Below are 25,570 nucleotides of genomic sequence, written 5' to 3'. Positions count from 1 at the left end.
AGGATGGTCTCGATCTCCTGACCTCGTGATCCACCCGTCTCGGCCTCCCAAAGTGCTGGGATTACAGGCTTGAGCCACCGCGCCCGGCCGGGTTTTACTGTTTTTAAAAAATGATATAAACCACTGAGCTAGTCCCTGGCTAAGCTGTGAAGTTAAGTTGCATGACTAGTGGTAGGAATTAGGCCAGAACCTGTATTTCCTTACTCCTAAAGGAAACTTGGGACCGGGCGTTGTCGCTCAGGCCTGTAATCCCAGCGCTTTGGGAGGCTGAGGTGGGCAGATCAGATGAGGCCAGGAGTTCAAGACCAGCCTGGCCACCATGGCAAAACCTTGTCTCTACTAAAAATACAAAAATTACCCAGGCATGGTGGCGTGCACCTATAATCCCAGCTACTTGAGAGGGTGAGGCACGAGAATCACTTGAGCCCAGGAGGCAGAGGTTGCAGTGAGCCAAGATCATGCCACTGCACTCCAGCCTCGGCAACAGAGTGAGACTCTGTCTCAAAAATAAAATAAAGTAAAATAAAAATAAACAGAAACTTGAAATAAGTACATCCTCTGGACTTAAATTACTCTAATGCAGTATCTGAATTGCTTACTTTGAACATATTTACAATGTGTCCTTTATTTGTATGTTACCTTTTTCTTTATTTCCACTTCAACAATTGGAATTAAAACATTTTGAAAGACACTAAACATCAGCTTAACCAGTAATTAACACTGATGAGTAGAGAAAAAATTTAAGACAGCTGCCAAGTTGACCACTTAAGTGAGGTATGATTTGCTAGTATTTGTCATCTGTGGGACTTTATAATTATAATAATAACAGTGTAGTTACACTGTGATGGAAAGTTGACAGTTAACTTTTTCCACTTATCAAACTTCAGAACAATTCCGAAAGTTTCTAGTTTTTAGTTTCCAGGTAATTTATCATTCAATTGATTAAAAATCTATTTTGGGTCACAATTATGAACAATAATACAATTTTTACGTATGAATGACATTAACACAGTATTCCTTCTTTTTTAATTTCCAGGGAAAGACTACTATTATTCTAAGGTGTCTTGATAGGTAAGTGTCATGTTAACCTCTAAACTATGGTTATGCTTATTCTAGTTGTACAGGGCAAGTTAGATCTAAAAGACATAAGGAAGGGGAACGATTTTAAGACCCAAACAAAATATTTAATTCTTAGCGAATCCTTAGTATAACCTTTAAGAGCGCCTTTAAAGATAAAACTAACAATAAGCCAAAAATTATTTGAGACTAATACTGGATTTCCGTATTTGAGGGAGAAATGTTACTGTAATGACCCAGCCTATAATAGTATTTACCCTCTTTTTGGCTATGCTACTCTGGTATTTAAATTATTTTTATTCTACCTAATCTACAGTTATTTGAACATTCATTGTAAGCTTTAGTTGCTCGGGGGTACATTTTTGAAGTACAGTGTTGGTCCTCAAACTGGGTATTTTATCATTTCTTTTTTTTTTTTTTTTTTTTTTGAGACGGAGTCTCGCTCTGTCGCCCAGGCTGGAGTGCAGTGGCCAGATCTCAGCTCACTGCAAGCTCCGCCTCCTGGGTTTACGCCATTCTCCTGCCTCAGCCTCCGGAGTAGCTGGGACTACAGGCGCCTGCCACCTCGCCCGGCTAATTTTTTGTATCTTCAGTAGAGACAGGGTTTCATCGTGTTTGCCAGGATGGTCTCGATCTCCTGACCTTGTGATCCGCCCGCCTCGGCCTCCCAAAGTGCTGGGATTACAGGTGTGAGCCACCGCGCCCGGCCTGTCATTTCTTTTATATATTTGCTAACGTATACTGTAGAAGCAGACCGTCAGATTAAGATTTAGGATTATGATTGGTAGATGTTGCAGGAAGCTGATGAGGAAAGCCTTCAATCATTTTTGGAAGATATTTCTCTGTTCCCTTCATTTGAATACATATATCTTATAACTTCTCCAAAAATCATCAAAAGAGATGGAATTTGGTGTTAAGGTCACATTAAAGAAACATCACTCATTTGAAAAATATTATTAAAGGATATAAATAATAAATTCCTGCTTTGGTGTAATTCCTTTCACCAACAATATTGTTTCTCAGAGGAACTATCAACAGTAACACCTGTTTTATCTTTCTATCTCCAGGAATCATGGGTCTTTTTAGACCACATTTAGATGTTTCCTGTCATAAACAGATCATCTAATACAACATCAGCTTAGGATAAAATACTACAAAATAGTACATTAAGTTGAAAAGTATTAATTTCTTTCTTTCTTTCTTTTTTTTTTTTTTTTTGAGACGGAGTTTCGCTCTTGTTGCCCAGGCTGGAGTGCAACGGTGCCATCTCGGCTCACCGCAACGTCCGCCTCCTGGGTTCAAGCGATTTTGCTGCCTCAGCCTCTCGAGTACCTGGGATTACAGGCATGTGCCACCACGCCCAGCTAATTTTGTATTTTTAGTAGAGACACCGTTTATCCATGTTGGTCAGGCTGGTCTTGAACTCACAACCTCAGGTGATCCGCCTGCCTCGGCCTCCCAGAGTACTGGGATTACAGGTGTGAGCCACCATGCTCGGCCCTGAAAAGTATTAATTTCAATTCCTCAATAGTCTACTTAGGAAAAGGTTAATTTTCTAAACTATAGGTTAAATATCAGATCTTATAAATTTTGTCTTAAAAGTAGCATTTTGCTTGATAAAATTTCTATCTTTCAGGAAATATAACCAAACATTACTCTCTATATAATGTATTCAAAAGATATATGCATATATAATGTATTCAAAAGATATATGCAGGGGTGATATTCAAAATATTTAATAAACATAATTATATAAGTCACAAATTTAAAAATCATTTCTCTTTCTTCTCCAGTCTGAGGATAGATATGGGGTCAGGCGCAGTGGCTCATGCCTGTAATCCTAGCACTTTGGGAGGGGAAGGCAGGCGGATCGCTTGAACTCAGGAGTTCAAGACCAGCCTGGCCGACATAGTGAGAACTCATCTGTACCGAAAGATACAAAAATTAGCTGGGCGTGGTGGTGCACACCTGTAGTCCCAGCTACTCAGGAAGCTGAGGTGGGAGGATTACTTGAGTCCGAGAGGTTGAGGCTGCAGTGAGCTGTGATCACACCACTGCATTCTAGCCTGCATGACAGAGTGAGACCCTGTCTCAATAAAATAAAATAAGAAAGTAAAATAAAGATATGTACCAATATAATTTGGCCTTAGAAAGGAAGGAAATTCTGTCACATGCTACAACTTGGATGAAGCTTGAGGGCATTATGCTAAGTGAAACAAGCCAGAAACAGAAAAAACAAATATTGGGCTGGGTGTGGTGGCTCACACCTGTAATCCCAGCACTCTGAGAGGCCAAGGCGGGCAGATCACTTGAGGTCAGGAGTTTGAGATCAGCCTGACCAACATAGCAAAACCTCATCTCTACTAAAAATAAAAAAATTAGGCAAGCGTGGTGGTGGGCCCCTGTAATCCCAGCTCCTTGGGAGGCTGAGGCACGGGAATCACTTGAACCTGGAAGGGGGAGGTTGCAGTGAGCCAAGATCATGCTACTGCAAAAAAAAAACAAAACAAAAATACGTGTGTGTGTGTGTGTGTGTGTATAGTATGATTCCACTTATATATCTAGAATAATCAAACTCATAGAAACAAAAAGAATGGTGATTACCAAGAACTGGGGGAAGGGAAAACGAGAAGTTGATTAATGGGTATGGAGTTTCAGTTTTGTGAGATGGAAAAGTTCTCAATATTGGTTATATAACAGTGTCAATATATTTAATACTACTGAATTGTACACTTAAAAATAGGTAAGATAAATTTTATTTTATGTGTTCTTGACCATAATAAAAAGTTATATATATATACACCATAAAACAGCTTACCAGCAATATAAGCTATAGTATAAATAATTCAACAAATTGTTTTAATATTTTCCTAATCATTACTGATTTTAAGGACTTGTTGATATAATTTATTAACTATCACTATCTAAATGATGCCCATATTTGAGCTGTGATTTAAGATAAAGAACTGCTAGAGAACTGCATTAAAGACTTGTGTTGTTTTTGTTTTTTTGAGACAGGGTCTCTCTCTGTCACCCAGGCTGGAGTGCAGTGGCACAATCTTGGCTTATTGCAGCCTCAACTTCCCAGGCTCAAGTGATTCTCTCACCTCAGCCTCCTGAGTAGGTGGGACTACAGGCATGTATTACCCTTTTTTGTAGAAACAGAGTTTTGCCATGTTGCCCAGGCTAGTCTTGAACTCGTAGACTCAAGCAATTTACCTGCCTCGGCCTCCCAAAGTGCTAGGGTTACAGGCATTAGCCACCATGCCTGGCCAAGTCTTGCATTGATGTTGTAATGTGACAGTCATTAGATTCCTGGCTCCTCACATCATGGCTGAATATAAACCCAGTGTCACTTTGGGAGGCCGAGGCGGGTGGATCATGAGGTCAGAAGATTGAGGGCATCCTAGCTAACATAGTGAAACCCCGTCTCTACTAAAAATCCAAAAAAAGCAGGAGAATGACGTGCACCTGGAAGGCAGAGCTTGCAGTGAGCCAAGATCACGCCACTGTACTCCAGCCTGGGCGACAAAGCGAGACTCCGTCTCAAAAAAAAAAAAAAAAACCCAGTGTCAGTGCTTCCTGCATGGCCTGGATGTGGAGATCTTGTGCCCAGCATGGCCATCCACACTGCTAGCCTCAAGTCATTCTCTACGTGCCCCAGCAGTGCCTTTAGGGGCTACCACATTATGCATGCGCTGTTAAAATCCACTAAGATGGTGTTTTGCAGGTTTATTTCTTTTGTATATATAATTTATCTCAATGCTATTATACAAGGTTACTTCTCTACTAATAAAGTTTTTAAGAGGAAGGAAAAATGAATCAGGTAAGATGGTAGCATAAGAAACTAATACCACCTACAATGATGATACTATCTGCCTTTATTTTACAGAGACGAGCCACCAAAACCAACCTTAGCTTTGGACTATACATATGGAAGAAGAGCAAAAGGGTACAACACAGTAAGTGTCTTTTAAAGTGACATTGCTATGCCCATAGATGGGAAAGTAATGCTGCTGACTTTGTTTTACATTTTCCATCTTATCTGTAATCAATAAACATATCCAGTTGTACACTTCATAGCTCTCTGCCATTAAACTTGAAATGCAGTGTGGCAGATAGAAGCCAACCCAAACTGTGAAAAGATTTTAGCCTTCTCATGTATTATGTCTTAAAATGCTGTAATAAGATACCTTTTTAACTTTATTGTACAGTTCATGAGAATAGTATTGTGAGTTACTTTCTGTCTCTCAAAAATCTGCTAAAATATAGGTTTGACTTGTGGAATATTTATGAAAATATACTGTTTAAAATCTAAATTACTACCATTTCAAAATGCATCTTGAAGTTGATAGTACCAGTTGAGATCGTATGCCCTACTTGATTATAATCCTGTTTTCACTTGTTTTAATGTCTCTTTAGAGGAACATTATAAACTCTTCAGGATAGAAGGAGGGTTTATAATATATGTTCGTGGCGGGGGGGGGGAATTCCTAAATAGAATCTTTTTGGAGTTGTCACCTGAAAAGAGGTCATTTCTAAAATAAAGTTAAGTGTGAAGAAGGACAATCTAGAATGAGCATCCCGCTACTCCTCTAACAAAGGCACATTTTTATACACTGACTTAGTCCAAATGTTTGCTCATCAGTAGACAGTATATAAAGAGATAAAACTTCCTATCATTGCTTCCAGGATTCACCAACGAAAATGGGTTATTAAAACTGAAATTTAAAGAAAAAAACATAATATATGGAGGTACAGGAGAACTTCATTTTTGTGACCCTCTTGAATTTTGACACGAGTAATAAGCCTAGAAATGTAACAATGCTTTTCATTGGAAACTTTGAGACAGCTCTCATAAGCTTAACTTTTGAGAAGAGCTCTAAAAACCTCACTTTATCAAATTGTGAATTGAGGGAGATTTTCCAGTGAATAATTATTTTCCCCACAAAAATTAATGATTCAGATATGAACAGCCACACAATTGTAGAGACTGCAAAATGAAATTTTGTCAAAAATCCAAAATAATATATATTCATCTAAAACTTACTTTATTGACATTCTGTCTCTTCCAGGTTCGTGGGAGTAGATACATAAAAACTTGTGTGATTTTTTTTTTTCCTAAACTTTGTACTGTCAAGTGGGATATTTCCATGTTCATTCTGGAAGCATCATATCTTTCTCAGATTTAATTCCCTAAGAGTCCTAAATAGAAATATTTTGTCAGCTCCTCACACAATTTCAGTGACCTGAAGGGTCTTCGGTGTCAGGACAGAAGCAGAAATGCCATTAGTCAACAATCTAGGAACGTCTTATGGAATAGATGGTCCTATTTCTTTTCTTTTCTTTTTCTTTCTGAGACAAGGTCTCACTTTGTTGCCCAGGCTGGAGTACAGTGGCAGGATCATAGCTCATGGCAGCCTCAAACTCCTGGGCTCAAAGAATCCTCCCGCATTAACCTCCCAAGTAAACTGTCCCCACAAATTCACTACAAGCATGCACCACCACACTCAGCTAATTTCAAAAGATTGTTTATAGTGATGGAGTCTCACTGTGTTGGCCAGAGTGACTTTGAACTCCTGGAGTCAAGTGATCCTCCAGCCTTGGCCTCCCAGAGTGTTGGGGTTTACAGGTGTGAACCACTGCACCTAACCCTAGATGATCTTATTTCTGAACTTCTTGGCTACCTAGCCCTGTCAGTTTCCTATTATTTTGAGGGTCCTATAAAAAAGAGAAGCAATTGTTTGATCTCTTGTTCCCCCACCTACTACGTATTATTGTCAGTGGTAGCCTGTCAGATTCTCCACAGGAATCAGGAACAAATCATCTGCTTATACTTTTGTTCAAGTAGTCTCGATCCGCAGCCGGGACTGCCATTTGTTCGTCCCTTTTCTTTATGCCTTACGTGTGTCTAATTCATTCTGTGAGCTTCTGTCTTCCTAAACAGGAATGTTTTCCTATTCACCTGTTTTATTTCTATCTAGAATTATAAATGTTTTCCAAAAGATAATACCAAATTTGCTCAACGGTTAATTTTTATCTAAAATCTGCATAAGTATATGCCACATATTTTATTTACAAGATTGACGCACTGTTTATGTCTTCTGTTACATTTTTACTAGAATTAGGGCATTTGTTTACACATATAGAGAATTCTGAATATTTCATCATTTTTCTTTAAAATAGGTGCTTTGGTGCGTTTTGAGGGATGGGAAACAGGAAAAAATTTTGACTGCCAAGAAAGGGTTGATTAAGGACTACAGTATTTTATATGTATAATTATTACTGTCAAGTGCTAATGACATGTAAGAAGTACCTAAAATTCAAAAAATCAAAACTTTTTGTTTTTCAGCCAAAAGATATTGCTCACTTTTGGGAACTGGGTGGAGGAACCTCTTTATTGGATTTAATCAGCGTACCCATCACAAGTGACACCTTACGGTAAGTGAGCCAGCTCCAGGAAAAGCTGTAAGTACACAGGAGTGTCCCTAGGAGAAGTATGAGTTGACTTTTCTCAGTCAGAATTTTGGAGCACAGTTTTATGTTGCTGAAGGCTTATGCCCACTTCTTTTCTAAATGCCTAAATTGTAATGCTTTCAAAGAAGTTTTAAAAGAACCAAGATTTTGGCCTGTGCTGAACTGAGATAGCTGGCATTCCCCCTAGTAACATATTTTGCAAGCTGAAAACAGACAGACAAAAAAAAAAAAAAATACATCAAATTACACTTGGGCAATGAATTCATTTTGTAAAAATAAATTTGAAAAGCTTAATTCTTTCCATTATCCATCTCAGTATGAGTTAATTCGGCTCTGAGTTTTTTTCTTCAGCTGAGTGTTATAAGCTACCTTTGAATTTAATGCTAATTTACATCCTTGAAGCTTCATTTAAAGGAAGACGATATGTCGGAGAAGAGAGAAAGTCTCTCCGTTTGCTGACCTTAGAGAAATAGAACTTAGGGGAAACCTCAAAACGCTTGAGTGATGTTTTCCTGACAGTGACTCCCACATGTTGGCCAAATATGTGGAAAATTGTGACATTTCTTACAATGTTCCTGGGAACTGGTCTTAGCTAAGAAAAACATATTTTTTTAATCTGAAATATTTTGTTCTTAGAGTTTAACATAAACCATTGCTGCTGCCTGGATCAAATACAAAGGGCTTGACAATTAGTTGTTACATGTTGGTCATTAAGCTCCTTGGAGGATGGAATTATTTCTTGTTAAAGGGACCGTTGTTTTTCTAGAACTGGCTGGATACAGTTGGCTTTATTTTGTCTTTTTTTTTTTCCTTTTAATGAAATATGATTTACTTTCTTTCACTTATTACAAAAGTAATATATGCTCATATAGAAAACTTGTAAAAATACTGAAAGACACAAAGAAAGTAAAAGGAACCAGAATCACATTAAAAAATAACCACTTTAACATGTTGAGGTATTTCTTTCAGCCTTTTCAATGTCTGTAAATAGACTTTGTACAGGTTTGGGATATTTTATATACATATTTAGATTTTGCTTTTCCACTTTTAAACACTTTTCCCTATGATATTATTTTTCAGAAACATGGAATTTTACAGTTAGATAGTTTTTCATTTGTCTCTCTTTAATGGAGACAAATAAGTGAAGCTGCCTGGGAATAGTGCCTAGTGGTGTGGTTGAGAAGAGATGGTGAGGGGCCAGGTGCGGTGACTCAGGTCTGTAATCTCAGCACTTTGAGAGGCCAGAGCTAGAGGATCACTTGAGGTCTGGAGTTCAAGACCAGCCTGGGCAACATAGTGAGACCCCATCTCTACAAAAAAATTAAAAAATAAAATTAGCCAGGCATCATAGCATGCCTCTGTAGTCCCAGCTACACAGGCGGCTGAGGCAGGAGGATTGCATGAGCCAGGGAGTTTGAGACTGCAGTAAGCTATGATCATACCACTGTACTCCAGCCTGAATGACAGAATGAGACATTGTCTCTTTAAAAAAGAGAGAGCGAGGGAAAGAGAGAGAGCGAAAGATAGTAAGGGTAGGAGGAGCTTCCAGTTAGAGTGGCCAGAGGCTGAAAGGGTGAAAATACAGGAGCTGGCTCTTCCCTGGGTCGGGAGTTGGCTCCTATTCAGCTGATTTGTTATATTACCTCTCTCCCCTTCTCAAAGCCCAAAAGGTTTTGGCCTGCTGGGGTTGTGGGAATTCTAGGTTCTGCAGGAAGCCAGATCATCTCGAGGGTGAATACCTCATTTGTGAGGTCTTGGTCTTCCTTCCCCTGGAGCCCCAGGACAGCTAGGACTTGCTTTAGGAAAGAGGAAGGGTCAGGGTTATGATCAACAGAGGGAAAGGGAGCCATAGGCTTGGGTCTAAAGTAGGTTGCTGAGTGGTTAAATAATTCATGGAAAACATTTCATTCTTCATGTGGTTGCTAATCTCAAAGTGTTCTTGACTGGAATTCGTTTGACACATAATTTCCTAGTGTTGGATGAAGTCCCACAACTTGAGAAAACAATATTACCAAATACTGTAGATACTGTATATCTCTGAAATAACCACTTATAGAATTATAAATGCATTGAACATTTCCACAGACTTCAGACAATTGGTAATAGAACATTTCCTGTAGTCTGAATCTCTGTTTTAAGAGTTTATTTAAAAAAAATTTGGTGCTATCATTTGCTATGAAATAGGTAAAAAGTAACAAAAGTATTTCCAATATACTGTAAACAAAAATTTTAATCTTAGAAAAATTTGAGTAATTTATTTTTCTTTTGCTTAAAATAATTTTTCACTTGAAAAAAATAATAAATTTTACATTATATCCATTTCATCACAATGAAAAAATGTTAAATCATAGTTGAAACATAACCATACCAAAACCCTAAAAATAAAATTAGTACAATTAAAAATGTATATATTATTTTTACAGTTAAGCAAAACTGTTTATGAGCTTATTAAAATGACATAAACATAATTGCCTAGACCATGTAATAATGCAATAATTTTTAGAAAATTTGATAATTAGTGTATAAAAGACCACTTTCTGAATTTAGACCAACAGAATTGTTACTGTTCTGCTTGAATTATACAAAATAGCCTGTTGACTTGAACTAAACAAAATAATTAAATAACATTATAATTTTGTGCTATGTCTTCTAGCAGAATGTTTGCTGTGTTGATCAAGGATATATTGGTTTTATTGGATATAATCCTAAACCATCAAGGATTATGGTTCTACATACTTATTGTAACCATTTTTTAAAATACTCCTAGATTTATGTATGTTTAGTTTTTATTGTGGTAAAATACACATAGCATAAAATTTTAGTCATTTTTAACCGTGCAGTTCAGTAACATTAAGTATATTCTCATCACCATCTATCTCCAGAACTTTTTAATCTTCTGGAACTGAAACTCTTTACCTATTAAACAATAACTCCTTATTTTTCCCTCCCCAGCTCCTGGCAACCCTCATCCCTACTGCCTGTCTCTATGAATTTGACCACTCCAGTACCTCATATAAATGAAATCATTCATTATTTGTCCTTTTGTTATTTATTTATATCATTTAGCATAATGTCTTCAGGGTTCTTCCTTATTGTAGTATGTGTCAGGATTTCCCTCACTTCTAAGGCTAAATAATGTTCCATTGTGTAAACAAATAACCACAGGTTAGTTATCCATTAATCCATGCAGGAACATTTGGGTTGTTTCCATCTTTTGACTGTTGTGAGTAATGCTGATATGAACACTGGTGTACACTATCTGTTTAAATCTCTGCCTTCAGTTCTTTTGGGTATAGACTCAGAAGTGGAATTGCTGAATCATCTGGTAATTCTATGGTGAATTTTTTGAGGAATCACTATACTATTTTCCATAGCGTCTGCACCATTTTACATTCCCATAAGCAATGTACAGGGGTTCTAATTTCTCTATATCCTCGCTAATACTTGTTATTTTCTCATTTAAAAAAATGTTTTAGTCCAGGAGCGGTGGTTCACACCTGTAATCCCAACACTTTGGGAGGCTCAGGTGGGTGGATCACCTGAGGTCAGGAGTTCGAGACTAGCCTGGGCAACATGGTGAAGCCCCATCTCTACTAAAAATGTAAAAATTAGCCGGACGTGGTGGTGCACGCCTGTAACCCCAGCTACTCGAGAGGCAGAGGCAGGAGAATCGCTTGAACCCAGGAGGCAGAGGTTGCAGTGAGCTGAAATTATACCAATGTACTCCAGCCTGGACAATAGAGACTCCTCCACCAAAAAAAAAAAAAATGTTTTGACAGTAGCTAGCCTAATGGATAGGAAGTTGGACACCTTTTCATGTGTTAATTGGCCATCTGTATATCTTCTTTGGAGAAATGTCTATTTGAGTCTTTTGCCTTCTTTTTTTTTTTTAATGTAGTTGAGATGGGGTCTCGCTATGTTGCCCAGGCTGGTCTTGAACTCCTGGCCTCAAGCAATCCTCCTGCCTTAGCTTTCCAAAGCTCTAGAATTACAGACATGAGCCACCATCCCTGGCCTCTTTGCCCATTTTTGAACGGGAATGTTTGTTTTCGTTGCTGAGTTTAGGTTTATGTTTGATGTGCATGAACAGAATACAAGTGCATATGGTGATGGTGGTGGTGTATCTGGTGGTCAGGAGTGTGCTTTCAGAGAGACAGAATGGTATTGCAGAAAAATATGTAACTTTGGATCTAAATACCAGTTCTACAATTTACTAATTATGTAAATCTGCGCCTTAGACTTCTTCTAATCTATAAAATGGACATTATAACATCTTCTGGAGAGGGTTATTGTGGAGATTAGCTAGGTAGTTCCCTAGCAAGGTCCACCCATAAATCTCTTTTCTTCTCCTTTACCTGATTATTGTGTTACTGTTTTTGCTTCTTTTATTATTTTTGCTTCCCTTTTTTGGAGCACATAGTAAAACTGGATGTAAACATGGCATTGTCGGCCCAAATGCTTGTAGCTTCTCTATTTGAACTAAACTACTTTTAGTTCAAACAGAAACTTCGTTCCACTATTGTAACACTTAAATATCACTAAAGGGAAGTATTGGAATAAATAAGGCTGTGACTTTGGTTTTTGGTTTTTTGTTTTGTTTTGTGTTTGAGGGTCTTAGAATAATGCTATGGGGTTTTTTTTCCCCCTTAAGGTATATTTTAGTTATTCTTTGATACATTTCAGTACATTAGGGTTTCAAAATGGTAATTATTTTGAGTCTTTTTTGAAAAATGTTTTTATTTCTTTAGGACATTTTCTCTTGTTCTCATTCTGGATCTTTCAAAACCTAATGATCTTTGGCCCACCATGGAAAATCTCTTGCAAGCCACAAAAAGCCATGTAGACAAAGTGATAACGAAACTGGGAAAGACAAATCCTAAAGCAGTTTCTGAAATGAGACAGAAGATCTGGAATAATATGCAGAAGGATCATCCTGTGAGTTGCTGTTTGGGATTATTACTGGACTCCTTAGTCCCGTATATAGTTAATGATAACATCACAAACAACTTCTTTAGATTTTTATGCATGACTTGAAATTCATTTGATGTAGATGAACCTGCTTACTGGAAAATTCCAGCAATTTATTAAAACCTCAGAAAGAGCAAACAAGAAAGGAGATTCCTTGTATCTTCTTGTTAGACATCTTCTGTGATTGTTATGGCATATTACACCAATCAGAGAAATAGAGTTTTAAAGTCGTGGTTTGATATTGATTTTATAATCTCTGTAAAAATGAAGATAAAAAGCCAGATTGTACAAAAGTTACCTGACAAAGACTAGATGAAGCTACAACTTTAAGCAAGAGGTAGAGTTTTAATAGCCTTCACTATCACTCTGTATTTTACATTCATTTGTTTCTGTCACTTATTCAGGATCTTTTTATCATCTGACAGCTAATTAAATTATAAAGTTACTATGATAGTAACACAGGTTCCTCAAATACAATCATAAATATCAGCATCTGGAAAACTAAGGGCAGCATTTTATATTATCCAGAGTTTATAAGAAAGTGTAGCCAGGTGCAGTGGCTCATGCTTGCAATCCCAGCACTTTGGGAGGCCGAGGCGGGCAGATCACGACGTCAAGAGATCAAGGCCATCCTGGCCAACACATGGTGAAACCCCATCTGTACTAAAAATACTAAAATTAGCCGGGTGTCGTGGTGTGTGCCTATAGTCCCAGCTACTCGGGAGGCTGAGGCATGAGAATCGTTTGAACCTGGGAAGCGGAGGTTGCAGTGAGCCAAGATCGCGCCACTGCACTCCAGCCTGACGACAGAGTGAGATTCCTCCTCAAAAAAAAAAAAAAAAAAGAAGAAAGTGTTTTACATAGGAAATAATGAAACAAAACAAATCTATGCTGGATAAATGCTATTCCAACAAACAGTTAACATAAAATAGAAGAAAAAACCAGGAAGGTAATATGTTGTATAAGGAAATAAAAGGGTAGAAAAAGGAAAATAATAAATATAGTAATTTAAGGAATTGCCATTTCTAGTTTTACACTTATGAAATATAGCTTAGGCAGTGAAAGTTAAACATTGGAACAAATTCTATGTCAAGCAAATTAAGTAAACACCTATGAAGAGATTGAAAATGGAATGTTTTTGAAAGTAAATAGAAATTGCTAAGCACCTAGCATTAAAGAATTATAATAAATCAATGAAATATGTTTATTAACAGGATCGTGAATTAATTGACCCATTTCCAGTACCTCTGGTCATAATTGGAAGTAAATATGATATTTTTCAGGTAAGCTCTTCCACTTCTAGCTGAGTTTGTTGTACATACATGGCTGTGCTTTTTATGAGGGAGGTACAAAAATAATGCCAACATAAGAAAAATAATTATTGAAGGAATAGATTAGTAAGTCATACATCTTAAAGATTTTGGAAAAGAAGACATAGTTGGGACAGAAAAACATAGGTAAAGAAAATAAATGCAGTGATTAGAATGGGGATAAGGCAGATTTAGAAAACGAATCCTGCCGGGCACAGTGGTTTATGCCAGTAGTCCCAGCACTTTGGGAGTCTGAAGGGGGAGGATCACTTGAGCCCAGGAATTTGAGGTTACAGTGAGCTGTAATCACACCACTGTACTCCAGCCTGGGTTACACAGTGAGACACTGTCTCTTAAAAAAAAAAAAAAAAAGGTCTTCAACCCAGTCACTGGGGAATAGGACTTACTTCCCAACTTTTAAATTGAAGAAAGTAGAAAATTAGTTCCTTCTTATCTTTGCTTGTCAGAGAATCGTTAGGGTATTCCACACTATGAAATGTGTGCTTATATCTAAATTCTGTTGAGCTAAGTATTTAAACAAAGAAAGATCTGATAGCTGAAGCTCTAAGAAGGCTGCAGCTATTGTTCAACTCTCTATGAAACAAATATCAAGGTAATGGAATACTATTCCTGAAGGTGAGTTTAAAAAAATAAGAAATAATCTATTTCTACATTTAATAATTTGAATCTTCCTGCTATAGATATTTGTTTATCTTGACTTTTTAAATAACATATTTCTACAGGATTTTGAGTCTGAGAAGAGAAAAGTAATATGCAAGACACTTCGATTTGTTGCACATTATTATGGAGCATCATTAATGGTTTGTACATTTCTTGTCCTTTGGGCTTGAATGGACAGTACCAAATTTGGGGAAGTTAGCAACTTGATGCACAACTACGAGGAATAAATAAATGCTTTTGCTAATGCACATGGTCCCATTGCTTTCCCACTGCTGAAGACCTCTCTTTACAGAGCGTTTGATAATGCATCTGTTGAACATGTGCTACTAGTTGGTCTCCCCCTTCTTTGGAACAAAAGTTCTAAATTGTTTATATCCATAAATCCCAACCAAGTTTAAAGAGACAAGTTGATTATCTATTTATTCTTTTTTGGTATCCCCTTAAGAATTAGAATCTGTATTCCCTTAAAAGAAAAACAAAAGAATAACTCTAACAGTGTGTGTACTGGGGATGAAGGCTCCTTTAAAAAGTGCTATTTGTTGTAAAAGTTAAAAACATGAAATCTGAAGGCATGCTCCCTGGGTTCGAATCTCAAGGTGACTATTTAGTAGACATGTGATCTTAGGCAAGTCACTTAATTTCACTTAAGCCTCATTGTCCTCCAGGGTAAAATGGAGAAAAATAATATCTTCTTCATAGGGTTGTTGTGAGGATTCAAAGAGGGAGTACATGTGAAATGCTTAGCACAGGGCCTAGAACAGAATATTACTCAATAAATGTTGGTTTTTATAATCACTGTTATTATCTCCCATAGCAGGACTAACCTTCACTAAATGTCCTTTAATGCTATAAAATATAACAACTTTTTTTTTTTTTTGAGACAGTCTCACTCCGTCACCCAGGCTGAAGTGCAATAGTGTGGTCTTGGCTTACTGCAACCTCTGCCTCCTGGGTTCAAGCGATTCTCCTGTCTCAGCCTCCTCAGTAGCTGGGACTACAGGCACGTGCCACCACGCCCGGCTAATTTTTGTATATTTAGTAGAGACGGGGTTTCACTATGTTGGCCAGGCTGGTCTTGAACTCGTGACCTCGTGATCTGCCCTCCTCAGCCTCCCAAAGTGCTGAGATTACAAGCATGAGCCACCGTGCCTGGCCAAAACATTTTTATTTAAAAAATTTCCAGCTGGGTGCAGTGGCTCACACCTGTAATCCCAACACTTTGGAAGGCTGAGGCGAGAGGATCATTTGAGCTTAGGAGTTTGAGACCAGCCTGGGCAACATGGCAAGAACCTGTCTCTACAAAAAATTTTAAAAATTAGCTAGCCATGGTGGCACACACCGGTTGTCTCAGCTACTTGGGAGGCTGAGGTGGGAGGATCATGTGAGCTCAGGAGGTCAAAGCTGCAGTGAACCATAATCACACCACTGCACTCCAGACTGGGCTTGTCTCAAAAAAAAATTTCCTTTACATTTGAATAATTATCTAATGGTCTCTTTTTTCCTCCAAATTAAAGCACTCAGAGGAACCTAGAGACAACATGGTCTAGCCCCTTGCCTTCATGGTTAGAATATTTTGACTGAAAGTAATATTTACAAAGTATGTATTCTCAGTTTTTATACCTTTCAAAACATGATACATACCTTTCATTACGTATTTTCTTAAAAATGATCACCTTTTATGTTTGAATTGTATTTGCTTACGTATTCGGTTGACACAGTACTTTGGGAAATCTTCTTCTTTACTATTTTGAGAGGATATGGGGAATTTAAAGTGAATGACTCATTGAGGGTACAGAGGTAAAGATCTTGCAGTTACTTATTTTTGCCACTAGAGAGGGTCACACATTTACTTCTGGTTATCAAGTTAGCTGAGGGAAATCCCTGTATTTCTTTAGGAACAGATTACATTTGATGGAGGGCCCAGTCTGGTCTCACAGGTACAAATTTAGATGAAGTCAGGTCAATGCAGGCCACAGCAAGCCTGGGATTCACTGTGGCCCAGGAGATGGAACAAGATCAGGGACCAGGGAATGACTTTGAGAAGGGCTTCATCTCAGCTTTCAGTAAGCCCAAAGGAACAGGGTTTGGGTTAGTGGAGTACTTCTGGACCACCGAAGGAACCATAAGGCCTTTCGGGAAGAATGTAGCCAAAGTGATCAAAGCCCCATCTTTCAGTTTCACATCTCCTCTTACCCTCTGCCCCATTTAAGGAAGAAAGTTGGGTACTGCTTTGCAGAATTCCATGATATTTAGCAGGGTTTTTTTTCCAACACTGTAGTTGATCCTGTACAGTGCAGTTGAGAATATTGATTCAACATTATGAACAATCTAATTAAGTTAATAAAAACAAAACACAGGCCAGGCGTGGTAGCTCTTGCCTCTAATCTCAACACTTGGAGGGTGAGATGGGAAGACCACTTGAGGCCAGGAGTTTAAGACCAGCCTGGGCAACAAAATGAGACCTTGTCTTGACCAAAAAAAAACAAATTTAATTAGCCGGTCATTAGCATCATAGTGCATGCCTGTGGTCCTAGCTACTCAGAAGGCTGAGGCAGGAGGATTGTCTGAGCCTGGCAGTTCAAGGCTGCAGTGAGTTATCATCACACTGCTGCACTCCAGCCTGGGCAACAGAGCAAGACCCCATCTCTTAAAAAACCAATATGCTCCTCACCCCCCAAAGGGAACAGGAGAAGACTGATAAGTTAACCAGATTCAGAGGAGAGCCTTCAGGATGGCAGGGACTTAAAATTATTATATATGAGGACCAGTAGAATATCACCTAAAATGTGATAACTCTCTTATATAGTTGAAGGAATGTTCCATAGAAAAGTGACTAAATTCATTCTTTGCTATTCTAAAGTCCAAAAAAAGGAATCAACAGAGTTTACTCAAAATATGAAAACACTTTCTAATACTACCACTATCTGAAAACAGAATGAATTATTTGGGGAGATGAGTTCCCAGGTACTGAGTTTGTTTAAGCAGAAGGCCTACAGGTCTTTGTGAAGGGTGTTTCAGAAGTGATTGATGCAGCAGATGGAGGAGTTGGGTTAGAAAACTTCTAATGTTCTCCCAGCCCTATGTTCTGTGAAATATGTTTGTGATTAGGTTTTTCCTTTCTCATAAAGAAAATAAAATTAAACAGAACAGTTATATTTCTAAAATTCAGTTAAAGTTTTCTATATGTATTTTTAAACATGGTCTCAGTAGAAGGATTACAATTATTTCAATGCTTTCTTTTAAATAAATGTATCAGATCTTATATATACACATGAATGTTCTCATTTGAATACTTTCTCTGAGAGCATTAAGAACTTTCTGTTCTTAATCCAGAACGAGGCTTACCTTGTGGAATTGCCATTGGAACCATAATGCTGATATCTTTGCTTCATAATTAGATTTCATTTCAGTTCAAAATTGTTCTTCTCACTTCCATACCTCTTAGTCATTTTGACTTGGCTGTGAATGACTTTTGATATCTACAGAAATCCAATCTAGTTTTTAAAGATTTGTAGAGTAACCATATGTCCTGGTATTCATCTGATGTCACAGCTTAATTATTAATAGTACCCAAGCCTTTTCGTTCTCTGAAATGTTCTGGTTATGGTTTCCCTAGTTATATGCCAGCATTGAAAATATTCAGTAGCTTAGGCACTAAAAGCAATTTAAAAAGAAGTTTAAAAATTACTTTAGTGAGTATCAGCATCATTAGACCAGTCTGCAGTCCCACAGTGACTGTTCGGAAGGCAGCAATACACCCTTGGATGTGAAAGCTACTTTTGAGGTATACCTCTTATTTTCTAACCAACCCAACTGCATTTTGGAAAATTTTCTTTTAGACCATAATGAGTACGTTTACACACATACAGCCCATAAACATACATTCATATATACATTTTAAAGAAATTATTTGACAGTGATTATGATCCATTTGTATGAGTAGCTGAAATGATTAGTACATAAACACAAGTCCTTTCCACATCATGTACTCATTAAGTTTGAAGAACAAGTTAAAGTTACCAAGATTTCTTTATTCAGGTTTTGTTTTGTCTACTCAAACAAAAGTATTTTTTGGGCAACTAAATAGTGATTCTCTTTGCAATCTGTATTTGTTCAAAGCCATATTTATTTTACCTGTTTCTGTGATTGGAAAATAGAGCATATAATTTCTTCTCCTGATTTGTTTAAAGTTTACCAGTAAATCAGAAGCTCTGTTACTAAAAATACGTGGAGTTATCAACCAGTTGGCATTTGGCATTGACAAAAGGTACTGCTAAGATATTTTTTATATCATGTATTGAGTGATTGATTTAGCCAGTGTTGTCTCATCTGATTATTGTTCTACTCAGTCTGTTGTGTCTTGACCAGGAAAGTGACCTCGATGGCTAGTCTTAAAGGGATAATTTCTTTTTAAAATTATTTTTATTATTATTTATTTTGTCATGACTCAACATAAAGGGGATAATTTCATATTATTTCCTGCTTATATTCTTTAAATATTTCTCAAATTTTGCAACCAAAATGTTACATAACATTTAGTTTGAGGCTGGAATAAAATAATGATAATATTATACTTGCTCCCTGATTTATTTTACTTCCTTTCCCACACTTTAGTAGCTTCCCTCTATTATTACTTTCTTTTATTGATTTGAAATGGAATTGAAAATTTTGGTATGTATCTTCTTAGCCTTGCTACTTCTCTTGGTTTCGATTTAAGGTAATAGGGTCTGTCACTTTTTTCCTATAAAATGTTTATTTATGCTGTACTTTAATTTTTGAAATCACTTAAATTGATAGTCATTCATTTGGGGCAATGCTCTCAGCAGTGGCTAAATGTAAAACTAGTCCATAATATTGTTCTCGTGTTTATGGGAGAGCGTGGCAGCAAATTTAATGGCTAAACTAATTTAGAATCTTTTTTTCTCCACGTAGCAAATCAATATGTGTGGATCAGAATAAACCTCTGTTTATCACAGCAGGATTGGATTCTTTCAGTCAAATAGGTTAGTGAACTTATTAAGGTTGTTCAGTCTTTTTTTAATTGCTTATTGATTTTATCCTACTCCATGTTCACTTTGTCTCCAACATACTCCTCTGTCTGGTTTGATTATCATTGCTGTTATTTCCTGTGTGTTTGTTTATATGCCCAGTATTAATGTAACATGCATCACATTGACATGTTTGTGATGGAAGGGATGTCACCACATAAGAGACTGATTTCTCATTTCTGATCTCTATTCCACTGAAAAACAAATTGCGTGTATTTTCTTTCCCCCACTGATTTCCAGGTACTTTTAAATTTTAGCTCCTTGGCTTTAAGGAAGCTAGGAGCATAGAGTAGTGAGGAAATTCAAAGCTACATATTACGGGCAATTGGCAAGTATATGAGAGATTGAAAAATAAGTCAAAAAGAACACTGTTGTAACAATTAGGTATGATTTGATTTTTTGTCATGAAATAGCATGCCTCATCTGATGGAATGTATTTCATAAACTCATAGACTCTACAGGCTTCTGAATCAAAAGGAAGTTTAAGAGTTTATATCTCAAGCCCCTTACCTTCCCACAGAAACTGTTTTCATTGTGAAGCTCTTTGAACCTCACACTTCTTTATTCTCTGCAGGTGGCATAGTTTGCTTTTAATACTCTAATGGGCAGTAGGGGTTTTTGTTTTGTTTTGTTTTGTTTGTATTCCCCATCCTCTATTAGTCTTACAAGCTAAAGGTGACTTGACTTCAAATATAGAAATCTTTGTAATGAGATTACAGATTAATTGGAATGAAAGGAATGGAGGTGATTTTGCTTAATGAATGGTCATGGAGTCTGATGTTTATGATTATCATTAGTGCCAACTTAATTCCAGTAGCAGTGAGAATCACTATTGTACTGATAGATAATGCTGATGGAATTCTTTTGCCTCTATGAATAGTTGGAGGCCAGAAGAGAGTTCATAATTACTGAATTTTGAAATCATGGAGCTTAGATCTCATCAGAATTAAAAACTTTTGCTCTGTGAAAGCCCATGTGAAGAAGATGAATAGACATGCCACGGTCTGGGAGAAAAGAATTTCAAACCACATACATGACAGAGGACTAGTGTTTAGAATATATGAACTCAACAGAAAAATAAACAATCCATTTAGAACGTGGGCAAAAGACATAAGCAGACATTCCATTTCAGAGAGGACATAAAAATAGCAAAGCAGCACATGAAAAGGTGTTTAATATTGTTAGTCGTTAGGGAAATGCAAATTGAAACCACAATGAAATATCACTATACACTTAACAGAATACCTTAAATAAAAAACAGTGACACCACCAAATACTGGCAAGAATGCAGAGAAACCAGATCTCTCATACATTGCTGGTGGGAGTGTAAAATGGTACAGCCACTCTAGAAAACAGTTTAACAGTTTCTTATGAAACCAAACTTGCAACTACCATATGACCTAAAAATTGTGCTGTTGGGCGTTTATCCAGGATAAATGAAAACTTAAATTTCACACAAAAAATATCTAGGCAATGTTCACAGCAGCTTTATGTGTAGTAGTCAAAACCTAGAAACAGCCCAGAAGTTGTTCAGCAGGTGAATGACTAAACAAACCGTGGTACATCTGTACCAGAGAAAACTGCTCAGCCACACAAAGGAACAAATGACTGATACACACAGCCTGGGTGAATCTCCAGGGAATCATGCTGAGTGAAAAGCAGCCAATTATAAAAGATTACATACAGTGTGATTCTATTTATGAAAAATTTTGAAATGAAAAACATTTTAGAAATGGAGGCAGATTAGTGGTGGTCAGAGGGTAGGGATAGGACTGTGGATGGGGAGACGAGAGGAGGGCTCAGGAAGGAGGAGGTTATGTCTATAAAAGGGCAACACAGGATCCTTGTGCTAGTGGAATTAAGTTGGCATCTTGACTGTGGTAGCAGATACATGAACCTATGCAGGTGATAAAATTGTATGGAACTTAATATACACACAGACACACAAAGGAATACAAGTAAAACTTGGCAAAGCTGAATAACATCAGTGGAGCGTATCAGTGCTTTTCCCACCAAAGTGGTAAGGATGTCCTGGAAGATCACCAGCAAAACAGTTTTGGTGAACAATAGATGTTGGAAATAGAAAGAATGGGAAATATCCAATTACAAATTGTAAATGGCAGCAAAGTTTTAAATTTTTCAAATTAAATTATACAAGTAATACATAAAGATATCTCCTTGTAAAAAGGTAAAAGAGTATATACAAGGAACAAATCTGTGTTCTTTCCAATTTCCTGTGCCTTTACACACGTGTATATAGTGTAGAAAAAACTATTTGCTTTAAACATAATTATATGTTCAGTCTATATCACTTTTGGAATTTCCCTTTTTTATTAAATATACCTTATTATTCAATACCTTTTTATTCAGCATACCAATATACCTTAGTAGTTTTTCCATGTTAATGCTACATATGGATCTATTTCTTATTTTAACTGTTGGATAGTGTTACAGAGCATGGGTATGCATAGTAATTAATGCACTGTTCACCACTGATGAATATTTTGGTTGTAGGTAAATTTATTCAGTGATAACAAATGATGCTGCAGTATGAAATCCTTAATACAGTACCAGTTTGCAGGTGTTTCTAGGGCAAACACTACCAAGAACTGGAATTACTGGTTAATAGGATGTAGATACAGGTACAGATACAGGGTGTGGAGAATGAGAGTTACAGTTTACCAATTACTCTTTGGCTGCTCTTCTTTCAGTATTAGAATCTGTCCCAATGACCTTGCTGTGCTGGGTAGGGTAAATTTTAATGGTGACTGTATTAAGGAGAGGGAAAATGAGTGATCTGAGATGTATACCTTTGTTAGTGTCATTTCTTTTATTGGCAGAATTTGTAATATTTTAATCAATGCAGTCATTTGAAGTAAAACTTGCTATTTTAGGATCTCCTCCTATTCCTGAAAATGACATTGGAAAGCTTCATGCCCACTCACCAATGGAGTTGTGGAAAAAAGTGTATGAAAAGCTCTTTCCACCAAAGGTACATATTTCTAATTTTTTAAAAGCAAGATTTTTAGCACCATCTAACAAGTTATAGGAAATGTGCCAAAGGGCCTATTATGATAACTTTGTTTTTATCTCTTCTGCTCAAAAATCAATTAAACATTGCTGAAAATGTAAATAGGCACTGTGGTGATTAAAAAAAAAAGTCAGACATGGTTCCTGCTCCACTTTCAAAGATAGTTATCTGGTTGTTAGAGAAGGGAGAGACAACTGAAAGGGGACCTGGTGGAATTGGAAGCAGGCCTCAGTGGTGATGAAAAAAGCTTGAAAGATCATAGAGAGCCTTTGTGGTAGGCTGAGGAATGGGAGCTTGGTTTATTAGGCAGATGGTAGCCATTGAATTTTGGGTTATGGGCATGAAGTGATTTGGAGATTTGTAATTTCAGAGTATTAACACACTGAAAAATATCAAGGACCCTGCAAGAGATCCTCAGTATACTGAAAGTGAAGTCGATGAGATGAGAATTCAGAAGGATCAGGTATTATCTTAAACATTTACTTAATTTCATCTGAAGGTTTTTCTTGTTGTTGTTGTTTTGAGATGGAGTCTCACTCTGTTGCCCAGCATGGAGTGCAGTGGCGCAATCTTGGCTCACTGCAAGCTCCACCTGCTGGGTTCACGCCATTTTCCTGCCTCAGTCTCCCGAGTAGCTGGGACTACAGGCGCCCACCAGCATGCCTGGTTAATTTTTTTTTTTTTTTTTGTATTTTTAGTAGAGACGGGGTTTCACCATGTTAGCCAGGATGGTCTCAATCTCTTGACCTCGTGATCCACCCGCCTTGGCCTCCCAAAGTGCTGGGGTTACAAGCGTGAGCCACCGCGCCTGGCCTTATCTGAAGTTTTATCACAAAACCTGGAGTGCCTTGGGAATTCCTTACATTTTTCTCAATGTATTCACTTAGTGTTTCTTTTTTACTGTTAAAATTATTTAAGTAGTACATCTATTTAAATAACACACTAATAGTATACTGTAGAAAAAAATAAAAATTTGATACGAATAAAGAAAAATTTTTAAATCACCTGTCATCCCACCACCCAGACATGACTTGATGTTCACATAAACCTTTTTGATTTTCTAGTTTACATCATATTACAGATGAGTAGTGATTCTTACCTTGCTGCTGGAGAGATATTTTCTTAATACTCTTTGGTTTGTGGAATTACATAAAAAGTTTTGTTTTTGATTAGGAAATTCAGACATACCTGTACTTTCCTTGTACCAGAAAACGTATCTTGCCCAGTTAAGGACTGAAAGCACAGTCTGAAAGCACACAGACATACCTGACAGAACCCAGGATCTCTCAGGAAAATGCTTAAAAGTGAACACTACCATCCCGTGTATCCCTAGACAGCCCCATTTGAACACACAAATCTGATGTAACAATGTAAGAGTTGGTAAACTCACCATGACCCAAATACTTAGAGTTTTCTTTTCTTTTTTTTTTTGAGACGAGTCTCACACTGTCACCCAGGCTGAAGTGCAGTGGCTCACTGCAACCTCTGCCTCCTGGGTTCACACAATTCTCTGCTTCAGCCTCCTGAGTGGCTGGGATTGCAGGCACCCGCCACCATGCCCAGCTAATTTTTTTGTTTTTGTTTAGTAGAGACGGGGTTTCACCATCTTGTCCAGGCTGGTCTTGAACTCCTGACCTCGTGATCCACCCACCTTGGCCTCCCAAAGTGCTGGGATTATAGGCGTGAGCCATCGCGCCCAGCCAAGATTTTTCTATAAACAAACAAGCAAACTTAAGTTTTAGTTTGATTTGATAAAATGAGACATTGTACAGAATCTGTCCTTATATGAGTAAACTTATGTATGGTAAGCACTAGATTGAAAGCCCTGGCAACTTCTCAGGCGGCAGCCACATTTTTTTGAGGGTAACCTGAAAACAGCTATCAGCTGGGAGCAGGAGCCAGGGCATTCTTCTCAGCATTCACCTGCAGGGGGCCCTTGGAGAAGTAAGCAAAACATTTTATGTAAACGGTCCAGAAGACTTTTGAAAACTATGCCATGAATATTTAGAGGTTTTGTAGCTGTAGCAAAGTGAGAGGCATGTTGTAGAAACAGTAAAATGACCTCATGTAACCCTTATTATGTTTCCAGTTTGGATGTAAGGATTAGTTGGAAGTCATCCCTGATTAATATTTATCTAGGGGTCAATGATTAACTGTTGTTGTTGATAAGAATATCTGTTTATATTGCATAATGATCACTTTGATTAAGTTCATATACATCAGTATTATTAAAGGATTAGGGTATTTGTGAGCATCATGAATTTTCACATTCAAATCTGTCTTCTCTAAATGACTTAAAACTGTAAGAATTCTGTGTGGAAAAGGAAGGCAGCCCCACAGTACCCATATCACCCTTCATTCATCTCTTGTGTCTCACTGCCAGCAGATCACCAATTCCTATTGTCTCTTGGTTCAAGATGTTTTTTAACCTACCTGAAAAGTTATGCTATCCTAAGTTTGCCTCTAAACCACTTTTATTCGTGTGGTTCTAGATGAATTGCATTGATTCCAGATTGCACACATAGGACCTTAGCATAATTTTATGCTTTAGCTTTAAAGATACCCTAATGATTATCAGTGTTGTTGCTGTTATTTCATTGATAATCTGAATCTAAATTTTGACATTCTACTATACAGCATTTTTAATTTGAATATTATTTCATACTCTTTCACGCGTAGTTGTGAGACCTTAAGTTGTTTCCAGTTGTGTGCTATGAGGTCAGTCCTCAAGGATCTGAGGATTGGTAGGAAGACCCCTTTCATCTTTCCTGCAGACTTAGGGTCTTTCGTGATTAGCCTTCTTTAATTAAAGTTCTGTCTTTGCCAGACTTCACATGGGCAGCAGAAAATACTTTAGTAGTATTTTCTGCTTTTTAAAAGCCCTCTAGCTTTTTTTTTTTTTTTTTTTTTGAGGCGGAGTCTCGCTCTGTCGCCCGGACTGGAGTGCAATGGCACAATCTCGGCTCACTGCAACCTCC

General features: G+C 37.4%; 1 protein-coding gene across 1 annotated transcript in view; it reads left to right on the top strand.

The window, feature by feature from the left end:
- DYNC2LI1 (dynein, cytoplasmic 2, light intermediate chain 1) overlaps nucleotides 1–25,570 on the top strand; it is a 37,607-nt gene that overhangs the window by 8,922 nt on the left and 3,115 nt on the right. The window contains exons 3-12 of the mRNA XM_011935902.1: nucleotides 1,037–1,071; nucleotides 4,970–5,039; nucleotides 7,430–7,518; nucleotides 12,303–12,489; nucleotides 13,737–13,805; nucleotides 14,576–14,653; nucleotides 18,704–18,780; nucleotides 19,446–19,516; nucleotides 22,456–22,553; nucleotides 22,963–23,055. Of these exons, the coding sequence (XP_011791292.1) occupies nucleotides 1,037–1,071; nucleotides 4,970–5,039; nucleotides 7,430–7,518; nucleotides 12,303–12,489; nucleotides 13,737–13,805; nucleotides 14,576–14,653; nucleotides 18,704–18,780; nucleotides 19,446–19,516; nucleotides 22,456–22,553; nucleotides 22,963–23,055 (867 nt within the window). The remainder of the gene's footprint in view (nucleotides 1–1,036; nucleotides 1,072–4,969; nucleotides 5,040–7,429; nucleotides 7,519–12,302; nucleotides 12,490–13,736; nucleotides 13,806–14,575; nucleotides 14,654–18,703; nucleotides 18,781–19,445; nucleotides 19,517–22,455; nucleotides 22,554–22,962; nucleotides 23,056–25,570) is intronic.

This window comes from Colobus angolensis, unplaced genomic scaffold (assembly GCF_000951035.1).
Source record: "Colobus angolensis palliatus isolate OR3802 unplaced genomic scaffold, Cang.pa_1.0 Scaffold15, whole genome shotgun sequence".
NCBI lineage: Eukaryota > Metazoa > Chordata > Mammalia > Primates > Cercopithecidae > Colobus > Colobus angolensis.
Note: the sequence above shows the minus strand (reverse complement) of the source record. Positions and strands in the feature narration are given on the sequence as shown.